At 46.2% G+C, this 24,462-nt stretch overlaps 1 protein-coding gene across 1 annotated transcript in view; it reads right to left on the bottom strand.

Moving 5' to 3' along the window:
- Window positions 1-24,462, bottom strand: part of LOC115322242 (serine protease svh-1) — a 91,092-nt gene that overhangs the window by 12,349 nt on the left and 54,281 nt on the right. Inside the window, exons 18-23 of the mRNA XM_040216788.2 lie at window positions 22,723-22,833; window positions 16,038-16,185; window positions 12,151-12,356; window positions 9,629-9,733; window positions 2,148-2,346; window positions 664-785 (exon numbers count right to left, since the gene is read on the bottom strand). Coding sequence (XP_040072722.1) covers window positions 664-785; window positions 2,148-2,346; window positions 9,629-9,733; window positions 12,151-12,356; window positions 16,038-16,185; window positions 22,723-22,833 — 891 coding nt within the window. The remainder of the gene's footprint in view (window positions 1-663; window positions 786-2,147; window positions 2,347-9,628; window positions 9,734-12,150; window positions 12,357-16,037; window positions 16,186-22,722; window positions 22,834-24,462) is intronic.

Here is a 24,462-nt window from a genome sequence, read left to right as displayed (position 1 = left end):
GTATACGAAAGTACGCCGCTGTACACGCGAACGAGTGTACCTCCTCTCCGAGTTCTTTTCGTCCAATGGAAAGCTTACAAAAATTACCCATATTTTAACGTCACTGGGGAGGCTGAGCACGCGGACCAAGAGCTGGCACGCAAAACCCAGGGGGTCCTGGGTTCGATCCCCACCCTCGCCCGTTTCGATCTGGACGAGCATCGTATACCGGTGTGGCGGTCGTGTAATCACTACTGCGTGATGCACGTTAAAGACCCCAGGCTAGCAGTCGTACTGCACTAGATGAGTTTCCCCATCTAGAGTGGAAACATCAGACGCTCTTTCATGGCTGGCCAACTTCCGGCAGTCTAAACATACGAGCAACATTATTACAACTTAACGTGTTGAATGAAATCGCTCCGAAATACAAAAGCGTTTCGCGGGGTAAATGTTGGGTCATTTTTTTGTGTGTGTTTTTTTGGGGGGGAAAAGTGCATTATGTGACATGTACGTGACTTATACAAGCACTTTCTTTTCGCGCTGCCTTTTTAAATAAAGTCATGTGCCCTAGTTAGCACCTGATTAGACTGCTAGAGGGAACGCCACCAACAACTTCAGAATATATCCTTACTCGTAGGCCATCGTTAAATGACGTGCTACCTCGTTACAACAGTTGTTTCTGACCTGCGTCGAATCCCTGGTGCACCTTGAATGTCTCGACGTCGAAATCCACCTCGTAGATGTCGCGTGTTTCCATCCGGTGCTCCCCGATGCGGACGACCAGCTCGGACGCGTTCGGGGAGTGCCTGCATGGAGTACGGAGGACGCGTGGACACATCTGTCGGCGCCTAGACCGCCTCTTCTGAGATTTAAAATGAGCAACGCCGCGCCGTAAACAGGAGGGTATGTCTAAATGCTTGGTAGTTGTTGGTTTTGTCATTGAGTTGTAATAATTCCAGTTCAATTATTCTTATTTACTCGTATATTAGAAATTGGCGATGGAAGCTGGGGGAAAAAAAGATGCAGAAGTGCGGTTTGACGAAGCCCCCCCCTTTTGGCAGATTGGCCGACATAAAAATTACAAACTTGTAAGGCAGAAACAACAATCAGTGATAAATAGATAAAATGCCTATCGCCAAAGATATTATTTTGTGTATTGTCGTCTTATTTATAGCATAAATCCAAACATTTCTCTTTTTTTTTTTTTTTGTTGAATTCAGTACAGTTGGAAGCGTGTGCCGAATAATCTGAAGCGGATCCTGTGCTGCGAACAAAATAAATAATTATTCTTAAGCTTAGTTTAGAAATCCGTGACAATGGATGATGGGGACTTTTAAGCGATGCCGCGAAGCATGGCCGCAAGCTTATGCTTAAAATAATATTTTATTTCCATTAATTAAAAAAAAAAAATCAGTTCAGTATGTGCGCAATATGATGCATTTGGTGCGACCCAAACTGCTTTATTCTGCAACACAAACAATTTATTCGGGTTGGTACTTGTCGTACTTCATTAAACATGGTGACAGTAGCATAAACGAAATGCGTTATTAACTAGAAGTTTTGCACCACTTCCAGGTTATGGCGATGCTTGTAAAGAAGACCTATGATATTTGCTAGCTTAACAGTAACGTTTTGAATATAAGAGTTCCATAACATATATTCGCGAAAAAAATCACGTTTAACGTTTCAACTGTCGTTAGAAATTCAACCTTAGAGGGGTTAAATTATCTTTGCGGTGCAATTGCACACTGTATCATTTGGTTTGAAAACAACCGCCTGGTTTTTCGCTTTTGTTTATTTAGAAAAAAATTAAAGCAGATTCCGTACTAAAATTTTCTAGGCAAATATTTGCTTCAGACTACGGGACTATGTGGGGTCAATACAGCTCGTCCCCTTTGGGTTACAAGAAGTTTGAGGGTGTGAAATTAATATTGGTTAAACTTATGAAAAATATGTGCGCTATACTGTGTTAGCTTAGACAGCCTACTGAACTTGCTAGTTATAGAACTTGCGACGTCACCCCACTATAGAAAGTGCGGAAAATTTTGAACCTTGGTTTTGGCGTAACCTTCCTTTGCCGTTTGCTCAATTTCTATTTTGAATATAGAGATAATAAATAGTAGGCCGGGAAGAGTAAGCTCGAAATAATCGGCGGAGCTGCGGCTCACTTGAAGCAGTGTGCGGCGCTGAGCACCAGGTTCGGGGACAGGACGGCCCCGGCACACCAGTGCATGGTGCGGCCAGAGTCGGTTCGAAGCCGGATGTCCACAAGCCACGGATGGGCGCCGTAGTGCGCGGGCACGCCGTCCACGATGCGCCCCGAGATGGGGCGCCGTCGAGGCTCCGGTCCCGGAAACCAGTCTCGAGCTGGAAGTTGAATTCCAGCGCAGAAGGTGACGCGACGTCCCAGACGTAAACAGCAATTCGGATGTCTCTGGCTTTACGCGAAGCAACACGTGCTGGATAGACCAACAACAGCACCTAAGGTAGTAAAAACACCTGGGCTGTCTGTGTCACCCACAAGAGGTTAACGCGGGGTACTGATTGGGCACGAGTGTGATGTCACCTCTCGGTTATAACTTGCCTCCTCATTGATTGGACATGAGTTCAAGCCGAACACTGACGCAGCTGTCGTATCCAATCTGCGCCGCGCTGGCCTTCGCCAGGTGACGTAGACACTGCAACACTGCGGCCTTGTTACCTGAAAGGTGCTGGGCCAAAGCAAAAGTGCTAGCTTTGAAACGGTGCTCATGTGGTGCGCTGTCAGAAAGACGGTTTCTGCACAAGGAGCAGAGTTCGTATATACTGATCATCCAAAACATTATGATTACCCCTGTGCTATGGGAACGAGCGCGTCCACGTTATCCACCATCTGCAGATGCCGATGGTATCTGGTGGTGGCAGTATTAAGCTTTGGGGGGGGCGTTCCCGTGGGTATCCCTGTGAACGGTGGTTGTTGCAGACCACACTTTCGAATCTGTGGACGATGTCAACGTCACTTCTGACCTGTATAGACCGACACGCTGTTTACAAACAAGCCCGCCTTTGCCCACACCAGGTGTGGGCACTGCGCGTGCGCAGTAACCGAACTTGAGAGGAGTGAAGCATCTGCGCATGCGCTGTGCTGCCGATAGCGCCACCGCAGCTGCATGACGCCAGGGCCGCGTGTTGGTCCTGTCTTGGCTTCTGTCTTTTTCGTTGGAACTGGAATCTTCAAACAAAACAACGCTCCATGTCACAAGGTCAGAATGATGGATTCCTGTTGATATCCTGGCCACTCAGCCCAATCGCGATATATCGATACTATTTTGAGCATATCTGGGATGTGAAGGGGTGCCAGCTGAGACTTCACAAACCACCTCCTCGCAAATCAGAGTAATTGTGCTACCTGTGCTTGCAAATCTGGTACCATCTTCCTCGGGCCACTTAGCATGGACTTGTAATATCCATGCGAAGACGGGTGGCAGCTGCTTTGCGCGCCAAAGGCAGATGCAACACGGTTTTAAGTGGGTAATCTTAATGTTTTGACTGATCAGTGTATATGGGAAAGCGTTCTTGTTTAAGTTGGTCTATGAAACACATATAGAGTTGCAAACGAATTTCAGGGTTAAAGACATGTGGCGCCCATGCCAACCTGGCCCACATCATTTGGGCATGCCCTCAGGATCCCTTCCCCGAAATCCCTTCTGGGGAGAAATGGGAGGCCTCGCTTCGCAGCCCCGACCCGGACCTACAGGCCCGCCCGGTCAAAAGGGCGGAAGAGGTCGCCGGGAAGCCTCGGCCGACCGCCACCACGGGACCACCAACCTAAGTAAAAGAGAAGGCGTCCAGGAGGGGATGGGCCTTCGGCCCCTCGCCCACCACCACCACCACGTCCTCTATTCCCCTTGACCCCATTCCTCAGTCAATAAAGTTTTTTTTCTCTCTCTCTCGCTGCAAGAGTACACGAAGAGCTCTGTCACAGGAAACGTTTTGTCCGCTAAACATGCTCGTTGTACAGTTGCCCCGAGCATGTGCGCTGTTGTACTCGGTGAGTATTGTAGATCCCGTCTGTTAAGGTCAGACTCGGAACATCCCTCTGCGACTCTTTCCATTGGTACTAGTGGATTACCTGCTCGTCATGCGCGTACACTTATTTTGACGGTGCTTGTGAGTTCTTTTTTTCTTCTTCTTTTAGTTTTTAGCAGCAGCATACTCACGAAAGCAGTTCTACATTTTTGTATATGGTTTCCGACCCGTGCATCAAGGAAGCATGCAAAAAGCCTAAGTGCATATTTGATTCGTAGTTTATTTATTGTCGGTTAAAATACCTCGCTTTTCCGACCATCATGGACTTTACTATTGCCGGAAAATTGTATGCGAGTGTTTAGGAAAGTATAAAAAAACTTAAAATCGCAAAGAAATTGTGACATCGTTTTAGAAAAAATGCAAAAAAAAAAAAAGCTTGATCTGAGCGTTTTAAGCAGACTTACAACATGTCGTCGATTGCGCTTACTACTATCAAAGTCCAGTTGAGAATGTGATTTCACTGTGTTATCTCTTGGTGTTTATATAGTTGAGGGACATTTTTAGTGAAAGGAAACACTGGCTTTACAGCAACGTCGTAGTGATGATGTCACGTATTTTCCGCTGTATAAGTCGTCGTGTATGTTCCAATATTTACGTAGATGTTCCTATAAGTATGAACCTTGAATGCGCAAATTTGCCACAGGAGTTACAGTCCTAGTTCGATTCGTTGTCGTGAATATTGAAACTGACTCCTGCTTGCGCATATATTGCGAGCACAATACAGGTACGCGGGCTTATCAATGCAGTTTCGCAAGCGCTGGCCGCACAAGCACATACGTGGGCGATTTCATCTCAAATCGTGCGAGAAAAAGGGGCCCTGTCTTGAAAGTTTTCAAAAACTTTCAAGACATGCTGGGCAAATTCTTCACTTGGACGAAACTGAGGACCGTTTCTGCACCATATATTTAGTTCTAGAGTTTTTGACTTACAAAGGATAAAAGGCGAATTTTGGGATTTGGGCGAACGGCGCACATGTCACGAACTTGGAGTTTCGCCAGGCCCGGATACCTTCCGCACGACAAATAATTTTTTACGCGCTTCGTCAAATGTTTCTAAAAATATGTTTTTGCTTTTATTAATTTTTGTAAAAAAAAAAAAAATTGAATCCCGGCCGAGGTGCCCGCAATCTGACGGAGGCTTATTGCGGAGAAGACGCCGTGTAACTGAGTTTTCGGTTGCACGTCAAAAGATTCCCAGGTGGTCGAAATTAATCCTCAGTCTTCCTCTGGGGCGTGCCCGATGCCCGCCGTTGGTTTGGCACGTAAAACCCCCCAATTTTACTTTGATTTTTGTAAAAAAATTTCAGAACATGTCCCTTGTGATGATAATTTACCTGGTCATGCTGATAACTTATTGTTACCTTCAATTGTATAACATAAACAATTAATAAACTAAAAGCTTAAAAAAAAACTATTCATCAAGTATAATATTGTTATACTCCAGTAAAATTAAGCGAAAACGTATTTGAATGCAAGAGGGAACTCTAAAAGCACAAATTTCAACATAAATTTTCTCAAAAATGCAATTTTTACTTTTTTTTTAATATGAAAAGATTTTGAAAGAGTCTACGCAATTAATTAAAATCAGATGTAATATATAATTTGGACCTATATCTGTACATCCAAGAAGACAACGCGCCGAGAAACTGAGGGAGAGGAGGAGAGGAGAGCGCGCGTTGACGTCAGAAGGCCGAGGTCTGATTGGAACGATTAGTGGGTAGACCTAAAGTTAGCTGCCTTTGTGTACACTGCACACGTCGAACGCGTTAGAGCACGGAACGCCGGCATCCAGGGTTAGGCTTTCGGATTCGAACGCTTTCGACGGGTGCAGCGGAGTCAAAGGCGGCTAGCTTCAGGTCTACCCACTAACCCTTCCAACCAGAGCTCGAACTTCTGACGTCCCCGCGCGCCCTGCTCTCCTCCTCTCCCTCACTTTCTCGGCGCATAGATTTTAAGTTTTATTGTAACACACGAAGCTTGGTCGTCGTCATTGGGATGCTTATTAATTTAATGATTTTTTGGCAACTTTCCAAAGCATTTGTTGGCTTCGATATAACGCACAGTTAAATGAAGCAAGGCTGCTGCGTACACGGGATATTATGCGTAATATATTCGGGTTTTCTGACACATGTCAAATATAAGAAATCTAAAAAAATCTAAAATCGCAATTAAAACGAGTCTTAAATTGTTTCGTAAGAATTAAAAGCTTATCAATACTTCCCTCCAAAATTTTTTTTCGGAATGATAGAGTTCGTAGGAAACAATATATATTTTCAATGTGCCGACAGCCTTAGAATGAAATTTCAACTTTTTCCAGGTGTTTTTCTCCACGCACGCTAAGCTTTCTGAGAAGGTAGGTTTCTTTAACCCTACTGATATTCGTTTCTTCTTTTTAAGAAAAAACTTGCCTACACCGTACACAAGTACAAACAATTACATAAAATATCTGATAACGCAAGCTCCCGACAACGTGTAATGTGACCGAAAATTTTGGTTTAGGCAGGTTGTAACCTTACTCTCGGCGTACTGGATTCGTTTATCACAAAACTGAGAAACCCGTCCTTGTTTTGAGCTTTCGTTTATAAGTGGCATGGCCAAATGTTATTCTTAACTAAACTCACTGCACTGCCTTTTCTTTTTTTTATTGCGTCGAGGCAGTGGCGGTTGTACGTGCATGCTATGATGGCGCATGTAGAGAGTGCCAGGTGAGTGTCGCGGCGTGAGGAGTCCGCTCAAGGATCAAGCCGCCTTAAACAATCGCGGGTCGACAGAACTTGAAACAACTAAACGTGCTGATCATTTCGTTCAGATATAGCTGCCCCTGAAACCATGAATTATTCTTCTGAGATGTGATGTAGCACATCTGCTGGTCCGCTGCTAAAACGTAAAAAAAAAAAAAAAAGAGCGGAAGGTTTTTTAGTTTCGCCAAAAATGCGGTACGCCCCCTGTGGGCGAAAACTCGAAGTAAGGATGGTCCCTCAATTCTAGGTTAAAAGGATTGGCAAAGCCTCAAGAGTGAACCTTTATCCTATTTTTAACGTCGTTTTCTGCTCAAGATAAATGCCCCTGTGAGCTTGCGTAATGGTATTTTACGTAATTTCATGGCTCTCCTAACTTAACGCTGCTAATCGATGGCCCACATAGTTATCTATTACCGTCTACTCAAAGCTAAATTGGTCACTGCAGCAACTGGAATGTCTTCACTATGCTGGGTCGTGATGGGGGATCAAAAAGATACCACATCCCCAGAGATTTGGGTCATCGCATGCTTGCGCCATCTCTACGCGGGTTACGGCAGCACTCCAATAGAATCCCATATATTTTATAGGCAAATATGACAAGAAACTCGAAACGTTACGTTTTGAACAATTCGTCACGCAACTACTCCATTCTATGATATACATTTTTCTTGTGCCAAAATTTCAAGATGATGAGGTTTAAACTGCAGGTTCCTCAGACGAATAAACGTTTTACTGTATTGCCACTACGGACAGTATCCAAGTTAATAGAAGTAACTAATAGAAAATTCGTAAAATAATTAACAAGTTAATTATCCCGGACTTTCATAATTTTCTTAAATTGGCCCCTGGCCCAGGACCACAACGCCACAAGCCTTTTTTCGTTGCGATGAGTAGTTTTCGCAGGAACGATTTGGCCTGCGTTTTCTGAAACACCCCCTATGTTCAAACAATATATTACAAATGATTTTGTTGGATGTTCTGGGCCGTTCAGGGGGCTCTTAATACAAAAAGTAAAAGTGGCCTTTTTGAAAGAAGCTGATGTTGAAATTCGTACTTCCATAGAGTTTCCTTTTGTATACAAAACCGCTTCCTACTAAAATAACTTTACTTCAGTATAAAAATGTTGTACTTTGTTGAACAGCCATATGCTTATATAGTTTGTGCCATAGATCGTTAAGTATTACAAACTTGATGAGCATCCCAACCAAGTAAGTTAATGTCACAGGGGCCAAGCTGTGGACTTTTTTTTCTTTTACAAAAATAATCAAAAATAAAAGCACAGTTTTATGAACATATCGCGCTTTCACTGCAGTCTAAAAAACCACGTAAAACGTTGTTTTTGTTTTTTGTGCAGAAGTCATCCGAGTTAGGCGGCGCTCCCAAATACGCGTCTTTTGACGATCGCCAAAATTCCAAAATTCGCCTTTAATCATTCGGAAATAATATATATATATATATATATATATATACAACACGGGCACTTCACGTCATCGTACGTGGTCTCCGAGGAGGATATGAACGAATATGTGCAGATGAATGAAGCGTACTTAATATAATGAATCAAAGAATCGAAGTTTCCAGGAACCCGCCGAAAGCCAATTTTTGGCTTTCGGCGGGTTCCTGGAAACTTCGATTCTTTGATTCATTAAATTAAGTACGGTTCATTCATCTGCACATATTCGTTCATATATATATATATATATATATATATTTGTTTTAGTGAAAAATTCGCCCAGTTTTTGTGAAAACGGCTGTTTATAGAGAAGGGGGGGGGGGGGCGACTTCTAGACAGGAAAATACAGTAAATACTTACACGTAAAACAAAATTTAGTTTAGATAATGCACACTGTTTTACTTAGGGCACCCAACGAATGCTTCATGAAGGAGGGGAGCAAACCGTAGACTCTGACGACATGTGCTTTGCACTCCCCGCTTTTCCTGGGTGTATCTCAATCGCACACAAACATTGAAGCGCAATAAATCGTTAAATATTAGATTAATAATAATCTGCTGATCAACGCAGGAAATAAAAAAGAAGCTCACAGCAACAGCTTACTTAAAGTATATATATATATAAAAGTAGATGCCACCGAAGGGTCAAACAAACTTGGGCGATTTAATTGAACATGTATAATTCATACATACACCGCGACGTTTCGAAGGGGGACCCTTCTTCCTCAAGCGGGACTTTTCAAGTCCCGCTTGAGGAAGAAGGGTCCCCCTTCGAAACGTCGCGGTTTATGTATGAATTATACATGTTCAATTAAATCGTCCAAGTTTGTTTGACCCTTCGGTGGCATCTACTTTTATAAAAATACGCCTACAGCCTACTTAGCCCCAAGATGTTATATATATATATATATATATATATATATATATATATATATATATATACATTAAACGTGTTAAATTGGAATTCCTCGCACGATAATGGAAGCTTGGCATAAACATTTTAATTTCTAGCTCTTTAACAGAGTGCATGGAGAGCGACCATTTTTTCTTCAGTAGTTGTTTAGATTACTCGCAAAAAAAAAAAGAAAAAGAGCGTGCCACTTAAAAAGAGAGGGATTAAATCTTGAAGAAAATTAGACATTACGTGTCATTGGATATCATTTCTACAGAATGTTCTTGACAAAATCTCTCGCAGGAATGTTTTTTTTTCCTTTTATATTTTCCTAAAAGCATTTTCAATTATTTTGACCTTAATCAAAAGAAGTCCCCCGTGAAATGGAGCAATCTAGCTAGCGTCTAGAGATATTAGAATGATATGACCAGGATAGTCGCGATAAAAAATACGCACTCAGCAAATGATCTGAAGTAAACTGAAATTTCGTTCTTTACCGTAAGTTGGTTGTTGCCACATGTGTCTGGTGAAGCGATGATGGTAGTTTAGAGACCCTTGATCCATCTGTGGCTGGTACTTCGGGCTTCCGCATGTCGTTGTCACTTTCGGGGAACAACATCAATTCACAGTAACAAATGAACAATCTACACACATAAATCACAACGAAGAATCTTTTGAGGCCTGAACATTCAGAACAACTTAATCTGTAAAAAAAGCTGATTGCTTCCCTAAGAGAATATTATTACGGACATAAACAACCTGCAAACAATATGAACAGCCACTACAATATGCAGGATTGTTAATCAAATTTCTAGGACACCTAAGCACTTGTTATGAGTTGTGAATGCGAAAGAATGAATGTCGGTCTTCCGCTCGCTTAGTTCGTCGGCGGTGTACTGGCGCGGACGGCTACGTTTCGCTCTGCTGGCGAGGCTGCGGCCGCCGACTCCTCTGCGCCGAGAGGAGCAAAAGCGCCCCCCCCCCCCCCCCCCCTTATCCGGCGAAGCCTGACACGAGAGCTGCGGCCGATCTCGCGCTCACGTGAAGCGGCCCGCAGCCTCCCCCCCCCCCCCTCGCCCCCCTCTGGCAACGCCTGACACGAAAGCAGCGGCTGCCAATGGCTATCTAGGAGCCGTTCGCTCAGTCAATGGAAGAATGGGCATTTCCTTCGCGTTCTTTCGCGGTTACAGACGCCGCCGGCTCCGCTCCATGGGATAGTTAATGCTTTCGTATTAAAATATGGGGGCACTGAAGCACACGTGATTGATCAACTCCACAATGCTAGCGCCAATGTACGAAACATGGTAGCAACCCAGAACGACCAGCAGCCACACCTCGGCAAATCTCACTCATGAGGGGCCTCACTCACCCTTATCTTCACAGGTGAGGGTGAGTGAGTTTCTGAACCGGGAAAATTCATGAGCGTGAGGGCGAGTGAGGACCGTGAAGTCGTGAGGGGTGTGAGGGCCGTCGGGGCTGTGAGGGCCGTGAGGGCTGTGAGTATCGTGAGTGCTTGAGGGGTATGAGTGCGTGAGGGCCATGAGTGCATGAGGGGCCATGAGTGCGTAAGGGGCGTGAGGGCCATGAGTATGTGAGGGCGGTGAGTGCCTGAGGGGCGGAGGTCATGAGTGCGTGAGGGTCGGTGAGTGCGTGAGTGGAGTGAGGGCCATGAGTGCGTGAGGGCCGTGAGGGCCGTGAGGGTGGTGAGTGCGTGAGGGGCGTGAGGGCCATGAGTGCGCGAGGGGCGTAAGGAGCGTGGGGCACGGCCGGGCCATGAGTATGTGAAGGCGGTGAGTGCCTGAGGGGCGGAGGTCCATGAGTGCGTGAGGGGCGGTGAGTGCATGAGGGCCGTGCGGGCGTGAGGGCGGTGAGTGCGTGAGGAGCGTGAGGGCCATGAGTGCGTGAGGGGCGGGAGGGCCATAACTGCGTGAGGGGCGTGAAGGCCATGAGGTTCACTGAGTGTGAGTGAAGGGCTGAAGATGAGTGTGACTGCGAGGATGAGGGTGAGGGAGGGGCTGAGGGTGAGTGTAGCTGTGAGAGTGAGTGAGGGCCTTAGGTTATAGTGTGGCTGTGAGGGTGAAAGTGAGTGAGGGCGACCTGAAATGCCGACCTTTGTCAACAGCAAACTGTTCGCAAATAACAGTTTCGAGAAGTACCGCATTTGGTTAATTGTGGCGAGTCCAGGTTGAACTTTAATTTTTATTAATACCCCAACGTTCTTTTCCACCTTTTAATCCCTGTTCTACTTGCTTGTGCGAATCTATAAGGGTGGTTAACAATACGCACAGGAATTTTTCCTTTTTTCCCGTATTTGAACACTCACCCTCTCCTACTTTGTATTACCCTCAGCTTGCAGACATGCGGCTTCAGTATTATTTTCCTCTCGGGGTATTCTTCTACATCTGTACGAAATTCAGCAATTCGACACATGTCACGTGGACATCAGAAAAGCGTGTAGTAACGTGATTTTACGTTACGGGACTACGTGATGTAAGGACAAGTCACGTGGCGTCACAGCACTTCGTAAAATCACTGCACCACGTGACGTGATGTCACGTAACGATATAACTTGACGTCACGTGACCAGAAAACGAGACATCAGGTCACATCACGCAATACCCTGGTGTCACGTGCGTCACGTGACCACCAGGAAAGCACGTGGTCACGTGACAATACTTCACGCGAACTCGAGGTGTGACGTCACGGTGGCAAGTCATGACGTAACCTGATGTGATGGGACTAGATGACCTGATGCCCAGTCATGGTGTCACCGGACGTTACAGTGTCATGTGACCGTCATGATGTCACATGACATCGCAATTTCACTTAAAAAGATGAACCTAGAGTTTCTTCTTTTAGGAGAATCGTCACCGTGTCCAGCGCCACAGTCAGACACACGCTGTTGTGAGCACCGTAACGTGATCAGCGTGACATCAAGATCGAGGCTACACTACAGCCGCAGACAGAGAAAGCCTAATTAACACAAAATAGGGAAGAGGACTGGACGGCGGAACCTTACAGGCCGCGATGGTGGCGGGTAGTGTTGCACTCTGTCCCGGGATGCACGTCATGGCCACGTCCTCGCTGTGATCACAGTCTGACTGTCCCCATGGCTGGGTGCGACAGTCGTCCAAGGAGCGTTCCGTGCCGCTGCACCGAAGGTTGTCCAGCCAGATGGGACCCTTGCCAGCTTTGTGCGGGCTAGTGTGCAGGGTGGCGTTTCCCCTGAAAACAAAAACAAGTCACCGAAGACTTAAATACAAAAATGTTTAATGGCTTGCCGGGACCCCTTCATTGACCTTGAAATGATAAACCCAGAGCTTAGCACGTACCCTGTGTACTGCAAACCTGAGTCGTGGTCATGTTGACGTCGGGTACTTTAGCATCGATTGTCGGTCGTCCCACGGCCGCTCGATCCCCCCTGTCGGTGCGGCCTGCCGTTTTTCGCGACAACAAAAGATGGCGTGTGACAGGAAAACTATTCCCATTTGCCGTGGGGGCGCTGCATATCGGTGAGTGATGAGGCACTCTTGTAAGTGAAAGCGTGTCGTCGCGTTGTGCCGCTTTCATAAGACCTAACCGCGTGCCACTACCGGACTGAGTATGTATAGAAGTCGATGAAGTTATTCCATTTGACACAACATTAGACGCAAAGAACTGCTTCATTCCTGATGCGGTTTTTGGGTTCCATTTAGACAGTTGTAAGGCGTGAGGCCCGCAATTCTTAAAAGCTGTTGCGTGCCTTGTTGCCAGTCAAATGCTGTGAGAAATCCAGATCTACAATATTGTCACGGGTGGTGAGTCGTGACCAATAAACAAGAAATAAACAGAAATAAATAAACGTTTAATGTGGCGAACTTGTGCCAAAAATAAAGAAGGAAACAGAAGAAAGCAGAGCGTCGCGGGCGTCGAAGTCGGCGTGTCAGCAGAATCGAGCGCTAGGGCGAGACTGACTCGACAAGGTCGCGGGCGGCCTCTTATCTAGAGTGCGCCGCTATCTCGAAGATTCGGCGAAAGCGGTTCGAGCGTCGCGTGATCGGGGCGAGAATGAACACGCACTTTCTAGAAAACAAAAGCAGGGATAAATGATAGAAGTTACGTGCGGTACATGAATAAACGGGAACTTTCTGGAGGACCGTGACCGAGCGTTGCTTTCTCAGCCTTGCGCGCGGCAATATCATGAGCTGACATCCAAGAAAAACCTTCGGGATGCATGGCTGCGGAACATTTCACGACGATTAAGCGACAAAGGAAGCCAGTGGCAGCCGAGCTCCAGGGCAGTTGTGTGCTCGTTTCATTTCCACAAAGACGACTACAAGGTAGGGATAAAGCGCAAGTTACTGCGGCCGACAGCGATGCCGACAAACTTTCCCTCGTATTCGTCGTACATGCAAACGAAGTGCTCGAAAAAGCGCAAAACACTAGTTCGTACATTTATTAATGTGCCCACAGCGCAACTCAGTGGCGCATCGCGCGCAAGCTTCAAAACCATTGGGAACGGAAAAACAAGTCCACATTTGTAGCTAGGTGAGGGACTAGGCGACATTCGACCGTGCGACATGTGGTCGCGGATGTATGGAAGCACGAGTGTGGAAAAGAGCTCAGGTATTCAAGAATTCCGGCAAAAAGAGTTTGAGAAGGAAGAGTGCCAGACGCCATTCGATCAAAAACGTTTTCCGAAAAAATTCAAAAAAAAAGAAAAAGACGCACCCGCCTTTAAATGCAAGCGAAACGTCTGAACGAGATATTGCAAAAATCGAAACAGACTTGCGACGAATCTTGAAAGCAGTTAAAACAATATGTGGAGGAAAAGCCGTGCCAACCATGATGAACATTTCCGAAGCTGCATCGAATAGTGACAAGACCGCAAAACATGTCATGGAGAAAATTATGCACTTTGATAAGGCATGATTGACATGGCATGAACTAAAGCTCAGGGAATGCGTGCTGTGGAATGCGACTTCCAGTAAGGGTTATGACCACGGTCGTGCACAAAAACTGCTCAAACTACCCTGCTTATAAGTACGCTGCAGAAGTTTGTTGGATGTACAACGGGCGAAACCGGGGTCACAAGCCTTATCAGAGAACGGCTTCAGGTAGAGTGGAGAGGTCTGACTTCGAAGAAAAAGCCATACTGTAGCCTCATCATCGATGAAATGTCCATTGAGCATAAAGTAATTTGTGATCGACAGGTCGATAGAATTTTTGGACTGATTGGCATGAGATGTGAAGCTTGGACAATAGTTATTGGAGTGACCAACAGGCTCCTTTGCTTTGTTCTGCGTGGCTTTTCCACAGCTTACGTTATTCCATTGGGCTATCTTTTTTTTTTAGAAAAAAATTTAAAACACTATTAACTCCTAAACATGACTTTCAGTGTCATCAACGCGATTGAAGAGGCAGGATTTCGAATTGCCCGAATCCTCACGGACAAGCACCATACAAACACCGACAAAAAGCTTTATTGGTAAACGGCACTGCGTGCGAGTAAGCTCGTGCAAATTAAAAAAAAAAAAAAGAAAAACACATCTTAACTGAATATCGTTGCACCGTCACTTTAAGGCGTTTCTAGGTATTTACAATAAACTTTTTTATGTTCCAAATATTTTTTAATAACCAGAATAAGATTAAATATTTTCTAAGAGCTATTTTTTAATATTAGGTTTTAAGGCTGGTTCACACAGGCCCGTTTTCTTACGTTACGTTACGTTACCTTACGAAAGCTTATATCCAAGTTACCCTGAAATCTTTGGTTCGTGTTATGCATGGCTACCAATTCAAGGAAATAGCCTGGCACGCGTCATTTTAAACACGAATGTTTCGGTGACGACAAGCTAGGACGGTGAGATACCGGGGCAACCAAGGACACACGGCTCGTCGTTACATAACGTAAGGAGTTGAGCTCGCTTCAACTTTTCACACAGCACCGTTTTCTTACGTTACGTTGTACTTGTGTTTCGCGCTAACGCGAAACAGAAGTACGACGAAACCTTCCGATCCGACGTGCGGACTGGGGGGCGAGGGTTTTCGTAGCATCGGAGAGCGTTGAAAACCCTCGCCTCCGACCGTCGTCTTGCGTGGTCGGACGTCGGATCGAAGGGTTTCGTCGTACATGTGTTTTAAGTCACCGAAACATTCGTGTCTCGAATGTCGCGTGCCAGGTATACCTCCTCGAATTGGTAGCCACGCTTGATATGAAGCACATATATCCCGGTGGCTTGTACGTAAGCTTACGTAACGTAACGCAAGGAATCGGGGCTGTGTGAACCAGCCTTTATAGTTCGATGTTCTTAAAAATCACTTTCATGGAAAAAAATATGGAAACGCCTCGTGCAGCTCGCGCCACCGTAGACCGCAGGATACGACAATCATGCGTGTACAGAGCAGAAGGGCGGTGCAATAGACCGATCTCACTAAGCGTTCCACGCATGCGTGACGCCACCGTAACTGTATTTTATAGGGAGCAATAAGCGCCAGTTCACGAGACAGCTCCTGCCGCCTCGGGCTCTGCACACGAGCAGAAAGACGGTAATTCCCTCATTGCATGATGGCAGCGGTGACGTAATGAAACTGGCTGTGACATCGGCCCATTAGTTTACGCCTTAAGGCACCCTGGGACAACGAGTCCCGTTCATTGTATATTGAACGGCTCTTTCAAAGCGCTTTTTTCCAGAAAATATTCAGCATTGCATAGGAATATATGCTCGTTGAAAGGCTACACCGTCCTTGCTTTTAAGTTCCTCCTGGAACTAGGGATTTCACTAGAACGAAAGTTAGTGGCCAAAGTCACATACTTTGTATAGTGAATTGTCAACAGGGGAGTCATGTGCCGTTAAGTCCGTGTTTGTGCATGCAGCGAAGATAGCGAGTGAGAGCAGTGACAGGACTGTCACACATATTGCTTACCCTTCGAAGCCCATCATGGCGCAGGCCACCATGGCTTCCGCATGTCCGAAGTCGTCGTCGCAGACAGTTCCCCAGAGTCCGTGTCTTCTTATCTCCAGCCTTCCGGAAAGCGGGTGGGGTCCCCCGACCAGGCGGACGTCCAGCCGCGCTGCAGCGGCGTTGTCTTTAAGTTATGCGTCGCCGAGAAACTGAGGGAGAGGAGGAGACTAGAGGGGATGTCAGAACGCCGAGCTCTGATTCGAAGGATTAGTGGGTAGACGTAAAGCTAGCTGTCTTTGTCTCCTCTGCACTGGTCGAACCCGTTGGAATTCCAAAGCCAAACGTCGGACGCCGGCGTTCAGCGTTCTAAAGCCTGATACACACGGTGCGATTTTCTCCTGCGAAATCGGTGAAGCGATGAACCGCACATGCGAAATTTCGCGTTTCCTTTCACATTGATTGAGAACATATGCGATTTTTCGCACTTGCGAAGCACATGGTTGGAACCCTTGAATTCGTTTGACGATACTAATTTCGATATTTAACAAAATTATAAAATTTTCAGATTTATTTATTAGCTTCTGGTAAAAAGTACGCCGTATACTTATATTTAGGGCCGATTCAGACGTTTGCATCGACTGCATTCGCATCAACGAAAACGACGAAAACAACGAGTACGATGAACGCGACAAGGACACCGGGAGAGTCACAGCTCATAACTGCTTGAGCAAGCTAGTTGTTGCGTTGCTTGGCATGTCGCGCAAGGCGAACAGTTGTCCCGGTGGCTTCGTCACGTGGACGATGTTCCATATTGAAAGATGGCAAGTAGCAGCGCGTCTTGACTTTCATAGAGCATGATGGCCGCTGATGACGACGAGTTCAGACTGCTCTGTAAAAAGGAATACCTACTTCTGCGGGAAAAAAACTCCTGCTCCTAGACGGCAGCCCGCGGTGATGGCGGGTCAGGCCGTGCTAGCAAAACAGAGCCAAAGAATCGGAGTTTTACTCATTGGTAAGTCGACTTGTCGACTCTGCAGACCCTTTTTATGCTGCACAGCGACCTGGAGCAGTTTAGAAGATATTACCGGATAATGCGGAACGCCTTTGAAAGACTCCACACTCGCCTGGAGCAAAGCTTACGAAGCAATATGTCGTCAGAGAGCCCATTTCGTCGCGGGTGCGGCTTGCTATCACTTTGAGGTAAAATGGTATTCTCTTTAAACTTCACTGTTTGGAGTGAATACGAGGTGCAATTAAACTGGTTTATGTGGCGAACTCATTACTAGTTTCTCGGCTTCCAGACATTGATGTACACAGTAATGTTTTGTTTTTATTCAGGTACCTGCCATCGGCAACGTCAATGCAGGATCTTGCACTGCAATTCAAGGTTGGAGTGTCAACAGGGGCATCCATCGTGCATGAGAGATGTCAGCATATATGAAAGGTGCTTCGCCCAAAACACATGAAGGTAAGCAAAGAAATCTGATTTCGTTTTTGGTAACTTGTGGACAAGAGGACGGTTTCACATGGAGCGATTTTAGTTGCGATTTCGCAGTTGCGACGGCGCTGTTGCGGCAAACAGGCAGGTTCAATGCGATTATGAAATAATCGGAGCTGCGTCAATTGTCAAACATCCTTCGAGACGTCACCAGCGCCGCTGCGACGGTACGAAAAGACAGCCAATAAAAACGCGCCTCATCCAAAACCAACCGTATCCTTAGTGTCGCATGCATGCTGTGAAAGAGTCGCTGGCGTCTCGTAATAAAAAAACACTTGAAAATGGAGGTGGTATTCCGGTCGTGTGGTATTCACTGGGGGCCATAGCTTGCGCCGGTTTCTGTTGAGAGCACGTGCTGTTAGTAAATTTGCACAACGCTTCTGCAACGTATATTTCACACCGTCAAGATTGTTTATCTTTGCCAGCAATACGTAGCAATTCTTTTTGAGCCCTAGCTGCGAACAATGCGCGCCAATACGGCGTCCACTAAATACCGCCTTTAAAGATGTAGATCATGACGAACAACAAGACTCACAGTGGTGGTCTTGGGAAATTGATGAATTCAAGTTCCCCCCCCCCCCCCCCCTGCCCCGGTGTACTCTTTCTACACACTACCAAACCACGGAATCATCCAGAATTCTAAATCAGGGGGTGTTGCAATTTTTCGGGGGGGGGGGGGGGGGGGGGCTGTTGGGAGGGGGTGGCCTTAGGTCTAGATGCATTGGTCAAGAAATTCTAAGGGGTGTCGCCCCCAACCTGGAGATAAATAAGGGGGTGTTAGAAGGGGCTGGCTTTAGGTTTATATACATTGCTTAAGACATCCTGGGGGGGGGGGGGGGGGGGGTGTCACACCCCACCTGGAGATAACTATGGGAGTCGGGTGTACAAATCACTGCAGCTAACTCGTCCTTTGCAGCTGCTCCTAACTATTCGCAGCCGAAATATCTAAATGAATCATGTTGAAAGCTGTACTGTCAAAAATGGTTTCTCAAAAAGTTTACACAACAGAGAGCCATTGATTTATGATTCTAGGGACGAACTTGGGAAGAGAGGGCTGCAGACCTGAGGATGTTGAGGGCCCCAATGCTATTACTGCGCCACCTTCGAAGGATGGGGTCACACATTACGCATCCTACGAATACAGTTTGAAGACAAATAGTAATTTGAGGCACCGCAGCATCCCTGCTTTTTATGTCGCACGGCAACCAATGAAAGGAGCAGCCTGGCACGCGGCTTATGAAACACAGATGCGTCAGTGAGTCGCGTTCGATCGATGTCTGCAGACTGTTTTTGTCTTTTGTAAAAGCAGTCTGACACCGGCCTGACTTGGGCATAATATGATAGCTTACAAAAGTAAGTGGTGTGTGCCTGGAGCTGGGCTAGTTGGCTAAACATGCTTCTGAAAGTTTCCAGCTGAACGTAGAAAAAAAGGAGCGAGGGAGAAAAAAAAAACAGACACACAGCTTTTCAGATCCTGTTAGTTACAAAAGTATTCGCAATTGTTAAGCGTCAACAAGTATTTCTCATATTTGAGGATGCATTTATTACCAGTATTACTATAGGTAAAGATTACATGAACGGCTTTTAAATAACAACGTAAAACCATGTGTGAACTTTGTGCTGTACTTCTAGCTCCCATCAAGAATCTCAGACCAAGGGAAATTGCCAAGGGCTTTGAGACAGGGCGGAATTTTCCTCATTGTGTGGGGAACGTTGACGGAAAACAAGGACATATCGAAGCCCTTGCCGATTCTTGAAGCCTGTACTATAACTACAAGGTGTTGTTTATGAGTCTACAAATTTACTTTAACGCATATCATGTTTTGGAAGAGTGCATGAAGTGACGTAACATTCGGCTTTTCAGGGTAACCTACTCTGTAGTGCTGATGGCCGTCGTGGACAGCAAGTCGAGGTTTATGGCCACAGACGCTGGAGCGTATGGCCACCAAAGTAATGGTGGCGTCTTCAAGACATCAAGGATAGGACAGTGCCTCACTCAAGCTGCCTTGAATTGTCCACCACCAAATCTGCTGCCATCTTCCCATATTATCGCCGCGTCCGTCTTCGTTGGAGACGAGGCATTTCAACTGAGGTCGGACTTTCTGAGGCCCTGTCCTGGTTGATACCTCAGCGATTATGTAAAAATATTCAACTATCGACTGTGTAGAGCGAGGTAACCTTTAGAATTGTTGCACTTGCATTATAATAACAAAAATCACAGTGTTGTTTTTGTCCCATTTCCAGAAGGTGCGTCCAGAACGCATTCGAAATTTTGGCTGCTAGATTTTGCATCTTCCACAGGCCAATCGACCTTGGTTGGATAAGTGGGACGAGTGTTTTCAGTGCACGTTCTGCAAGATCCTGAGCTGAGGCGCAGTCCTTAAAAGGAAGCCGGAACACTTCTTAAAAAAAAAAAATGAGATAGAGCTTGATTCTAGCGTAGTTTTATCCCGTGGATATGAATATCGCGTTCGTTTTCCCCGAAGATGTAACTTAGCGCGAGAAAACACGAAAAACACCCGACTCGTCGTGGTGTCATAAGAGGGCCTTTCGGTCGCAAAGCTCGTGTCACTCGAGGGCCGCGCATGCAATCCGTAGCTTGCCAGGTGTATTCCCCCGTACTGGCACAAGTGTTAACATCTTTTTCTTCCCTTCTTAAAAAAAAAATAGCAAGAGTACGCGTGCATAGCTGTGGTGGACGCTGCTGGAAGGAAGATTCCGAGAACTCCTTTTATGGCGACACGCTCCTGGAAGGAGGGCCTTCGGTGGTACTCTGAAAATGATTTTCTGCAACCTCCATGCCCCAAAATATAAAAGAAATAATTTCGATATTCGAGATCCTGGAGGTGAAATGAAGACGACTTAAGTGTGTTTCCTCAAATACAAAACCGCTTCAGCTTCCTTTTATCTTGGTGTGTGAGAGTTATTTGAGTAGTCTCCCGAAGTATGTGCATTTAGGTGGTTCAGGTAAATCTGCAACGTGCTGGAGCTAGTGTAGTGTTGAGAGGGAGTGTGTTTGTACACGCCAAAGAAGCGTAGCATCTGCCCTCTCTGCAGTGTGGGGTGGGCTGTAGGGGGTTATGTTGATTACGACGAAACTATAACAGAAGGCACGGCGAGTTTCCTTCTCGTCGTGCCTTGCGTTGTAGCTTCCGGGTCACGTAGGGGTCAATTTCGTCTGGCCAATGACAAGGGGTACTCGGATCGTCGGCGGTGTGCGTAGATGAGCGGGCGGCCTTGCAACACCGGCGCACAATTCAAATATTTGCCTTTTGGCGCCGGTGCACCCCATGACTCCAGCAACGTGTTATGTTCCTCTTTATTCATATTTGATGTCTGCCAAAAAGGTGAGCCTGTACTTGATTTTTTTTTTCTTTTGTAATTGCATCTTTTTTTGTCTTTTGTTAGTTGTTATCTTTCAACATTTAAAGCCAGCAATAAAAAATTTATTCCTGGTTCACCCCTGCCTCATGTCATCTCTCTAGTTCATTTCCACCCCGGACCTGTTGCCTGCAAATCAGTCAATTTTTTTGTAGAAAATGGGTTGTGGTCTTTGCCTCTTTTACGGACAAACTGGCTGAAACTTTTTGAGGCAGATATAGCCCAAAGTAGATCGACAGAGTACTGGCTGATTCCCCACAGGGTGAGGTGCTATTTTACTGTTTTCGTTGGACCTACGCTGCCCAATCGGGTCTTTACTTAACACAGAATGCGTTTTATCGGCCGACTTTCATGAAATGAACGACACGCTGGACGTGCAAAACACATTCTGTACTTCCTCAGTGTAGGTCAGCATGAACAAGCTAACGTAAATATTAAGCTTTTTTTTTAATTCAAAACAATATTAGCGATTACGAACATGACAAAAACACTGAATATAAAGGAAACGGCATAAATAAATAAAAAATCAGGTTTTCAGATGCAAAAAAAGCCAAAACAATCATGTTGGTGAAATAATCGCAAACTATGCACGAAACCAAATTGTCGCAGGATTTCTATGACAAATGTCATCCGTGGCACGTGTGACATTTGCGTAGGGGACTCATTGAATAGTAGAAAGACCCTTCTTGAAATCTGTTTGGGGATCTGACACGAAGGTCTGTCCAGAAACCGAGAATCGCTGATCGGAACCTTGTAATAAAAGCCATTTTACACGCGTGTCGCTCGCGTAGCACGCGTCCAGCGCGTTTACATATCAATAGCTGTTGTCACTATACGTAAAAATGTGAAGCTCGATTTTTCTCAAATGGCTTTAATAACAAGGTACTGTTCAGTGTTTCTCGGTTTCTAGACAGACCTTCGCGTCATCTGCAAACAGATTTGAAGAAAGGATCTTTCAACTATGCCACGAGTCCCTTACGCAAAGTGATCGAACAGAAGAGTCAATTGTTATCGCCTGCAATTTTACAAAGGAAGCAACCACAACCCTCGCGTGGTACGCAAACGCCAGTTGGTTTTAATGCCGAGCTGAAGCTTACATCCCCCGGCGAAAAATATTCACATGGAAGAAGCACATCCGCCGCCCCACCCCCGCAGCGAATTTTGAAGACGACGACGTAGGAGACGCATTTTTCGTATTTTTGATTCCCACGTTGCTATGACCACCGTGACGTCTTTCACGAGCCGCGTTTGACTGGCTGTCCGTCCCCTTCGCAAGAGCGGCCGTTCGCAAGGAAAGTTTGGCAAAATACGAAGTTGCGAATTAGTCGAATTCGCACCGCAACTGCGTTGTGCCGCAAGAACGGCGTCGCAATTGCGAAATCGCAGGCAAATTCGCACCATGTGAATCAGGCATAACGCGTTCGGCAGGTGCGGTGGTGACAAAGGCAGCTAGCTTTACGTCTACCCACTAATCCTTCGAATCGGAGCTCGGCGTTCTAACGTCCCCGTACGCTCTCGTCTTCATTTTTCCCTCAATCTCTCGGCGCGTAGCTTCGGTCACCATCGGACACTGTCAGACCTGTCCGGTGACCGTCGTTTACGTCCGACATTCGCGGAAAGTCGGGCCACCGACATCAATGTATACGAATGACACGATACATGCTCTGAGCATGTATCGTGTCCGATGCATGCTCAGAGCGCGTGCCCAAACAAAGGAATACATTGCTAATTGACGGAGCAGCTACTATGGATGGCGCACATTATTGAAAAAGGTTTATTAACTTTTCTGAACTATCGCGCGGTTGGCGAGTTGGCACTGACACGCACCATTGCAGTCGAGTCGCTCGTCCGACCCGTCTGCGCAGTCTGGCTGGTCGTTGCACAGCAGGTAGAAGGGGATGCACGTCCCCAAACACTCGAACCCTTGGGCTTCGCAGTCTGTGTCAAAGGGAGATGTTGGGTATAGGTTTAGAACAACGTTGTGCGGGTAGCGACGTCATATTGTAACGAATGACAAATGACGAAGCGGCGAACACCTGGGAAAACTAAATGTTTAATGAGATGAACATGTGCCCAAAACAAAAATAAGAATACTGTAAGAACGGGCGTCGTAGCCCAGCGTCGATATCGGGCCTTCGCCAGGATCGAGCCCTGCGGCGAAGAACCAACCTCGTAGAGCCACGCGAAGCGCCTTTTGTTGACGCACGGGTTTCGCGAACATTCGAACTAGAATGTTCGGTCTTCGATAATATTATTTTCTACAACGTCCGAGAAGCTTATCGTATAGAATGCACGAGCATTCTATACGAGAAGCTTCTCGGACCGTTGTAGAAAATATTATTACAACACAATATTGAGAATTGCGCAGCCCACGTGCGAGTCGGGTGCGTTTCCACTCGGCCACGCATCAGCAGCAATATGTCAACACGTGTTTCCGTTGTCAACATGTCTGAAGCTGAACGGATTGACGAATGTTAGCGTCCGGTTCCCTACAATGACGATAGGCTAGTACAGGGGTGGCCAGGCTGGTCCGGCCTAAGAGCCGCAAACAAAACCACGAAACTTCCAAGAGTCCCGGGGGGAGGGGGGCACATTTAGTTTAGAACAGTAAACGAAACTCGAACTACTTTCGATCTATCCTAGTCAAAAGCAGCCCATATGTACTCAAGGTAGAGTAGCACAAGTGTTGTAAACATAGAAATAAAACAGCGCAAACGAACACAAGGACAAGTAGAAGAAGGGACACAGACACAGCGCTGTGTCCGTGTCCCTTCTTCTACCTGTCCTTGTGTTCGTTCGCGCTGTTTTATTTCTATGTTTACAATGCATCACCGACTAGCCCACCTCCAAACATTGCTATAGCACAAGTGTCAAGACTGCCAAACCGTAACCTGTCTTTCGATTTAAAACGCCTTCCATTTGTGTTTATTGGGAAGTGCTCCTGTGACTGGGAGGGAGGCGGGGAGCGTGTGTATGTGTCTGTGTGTGTGTGCGGGGGGGGGGGGGGGGGGGCGGGGAACCGCGAGCCGCACTTCAACAGGCGAAGAGACGCATGCGGCTCGCGAGCCGCAGCTTGGCCACCTCTGGGCTAGTAGTTCTGAAAAGAAGACTGAAGATTTCAAAAGAATCCATGTCGAGCACGGGACATGTAATTAGGATGCTTCCAATCAGATCAGTGAATATCTATCATAATTGCCATATTACCTTACTTGATTGTCAAAAGCCAGTTAACGATGAAGGGGCGCCTGGATCACGAGAGTAACGCCACATTCACACTGGCGGCTGAATCGCATTCGCAAAGCGGTTGCGAACGCGGTTGCTTAAAGAAGCGGTTCAAAATCAAGCGCATTTGATGATGGAAACGAGCGGATACGCTTCGCGGTTGCGATTCGGACGCTAGTGTGAATACACTATAAGCGTCTAGGCATTTCCGGACGCCGCCCAGGTTTAAGAATTTCGATGCTGACAATATCTTCACTAAAGGTAGAGTTTTGGAGTCACCAACATAAAAGTTATTCTACTTGGTCTCACACGCTCACTATAAATTTTATCGACTTTATGAGTAAG

This window comes from Ixodes scapularis, unplaced genomic scaffold, assembly GCF_016920785.2.
Source record: "Ixodes scapularis isolate PalLabHiFi unplaced genomic scaffold, ASM1692078v2 PGA_scaffold3__209_contigs__length_174095766, whole genome shotgun sequence".
NCBI classification, from domain to species: domain Eukaryota; kingdom Metazoa; phylum Arthropoda; class Arachnida; order Ixodida; family Ixodidae; genus Ixodes; species Ixodes scapularis.
Note: the sequence above shows the minus strand (reverse complement) of the source record. Positions and strands in the feature narration are given on the sequence as shown.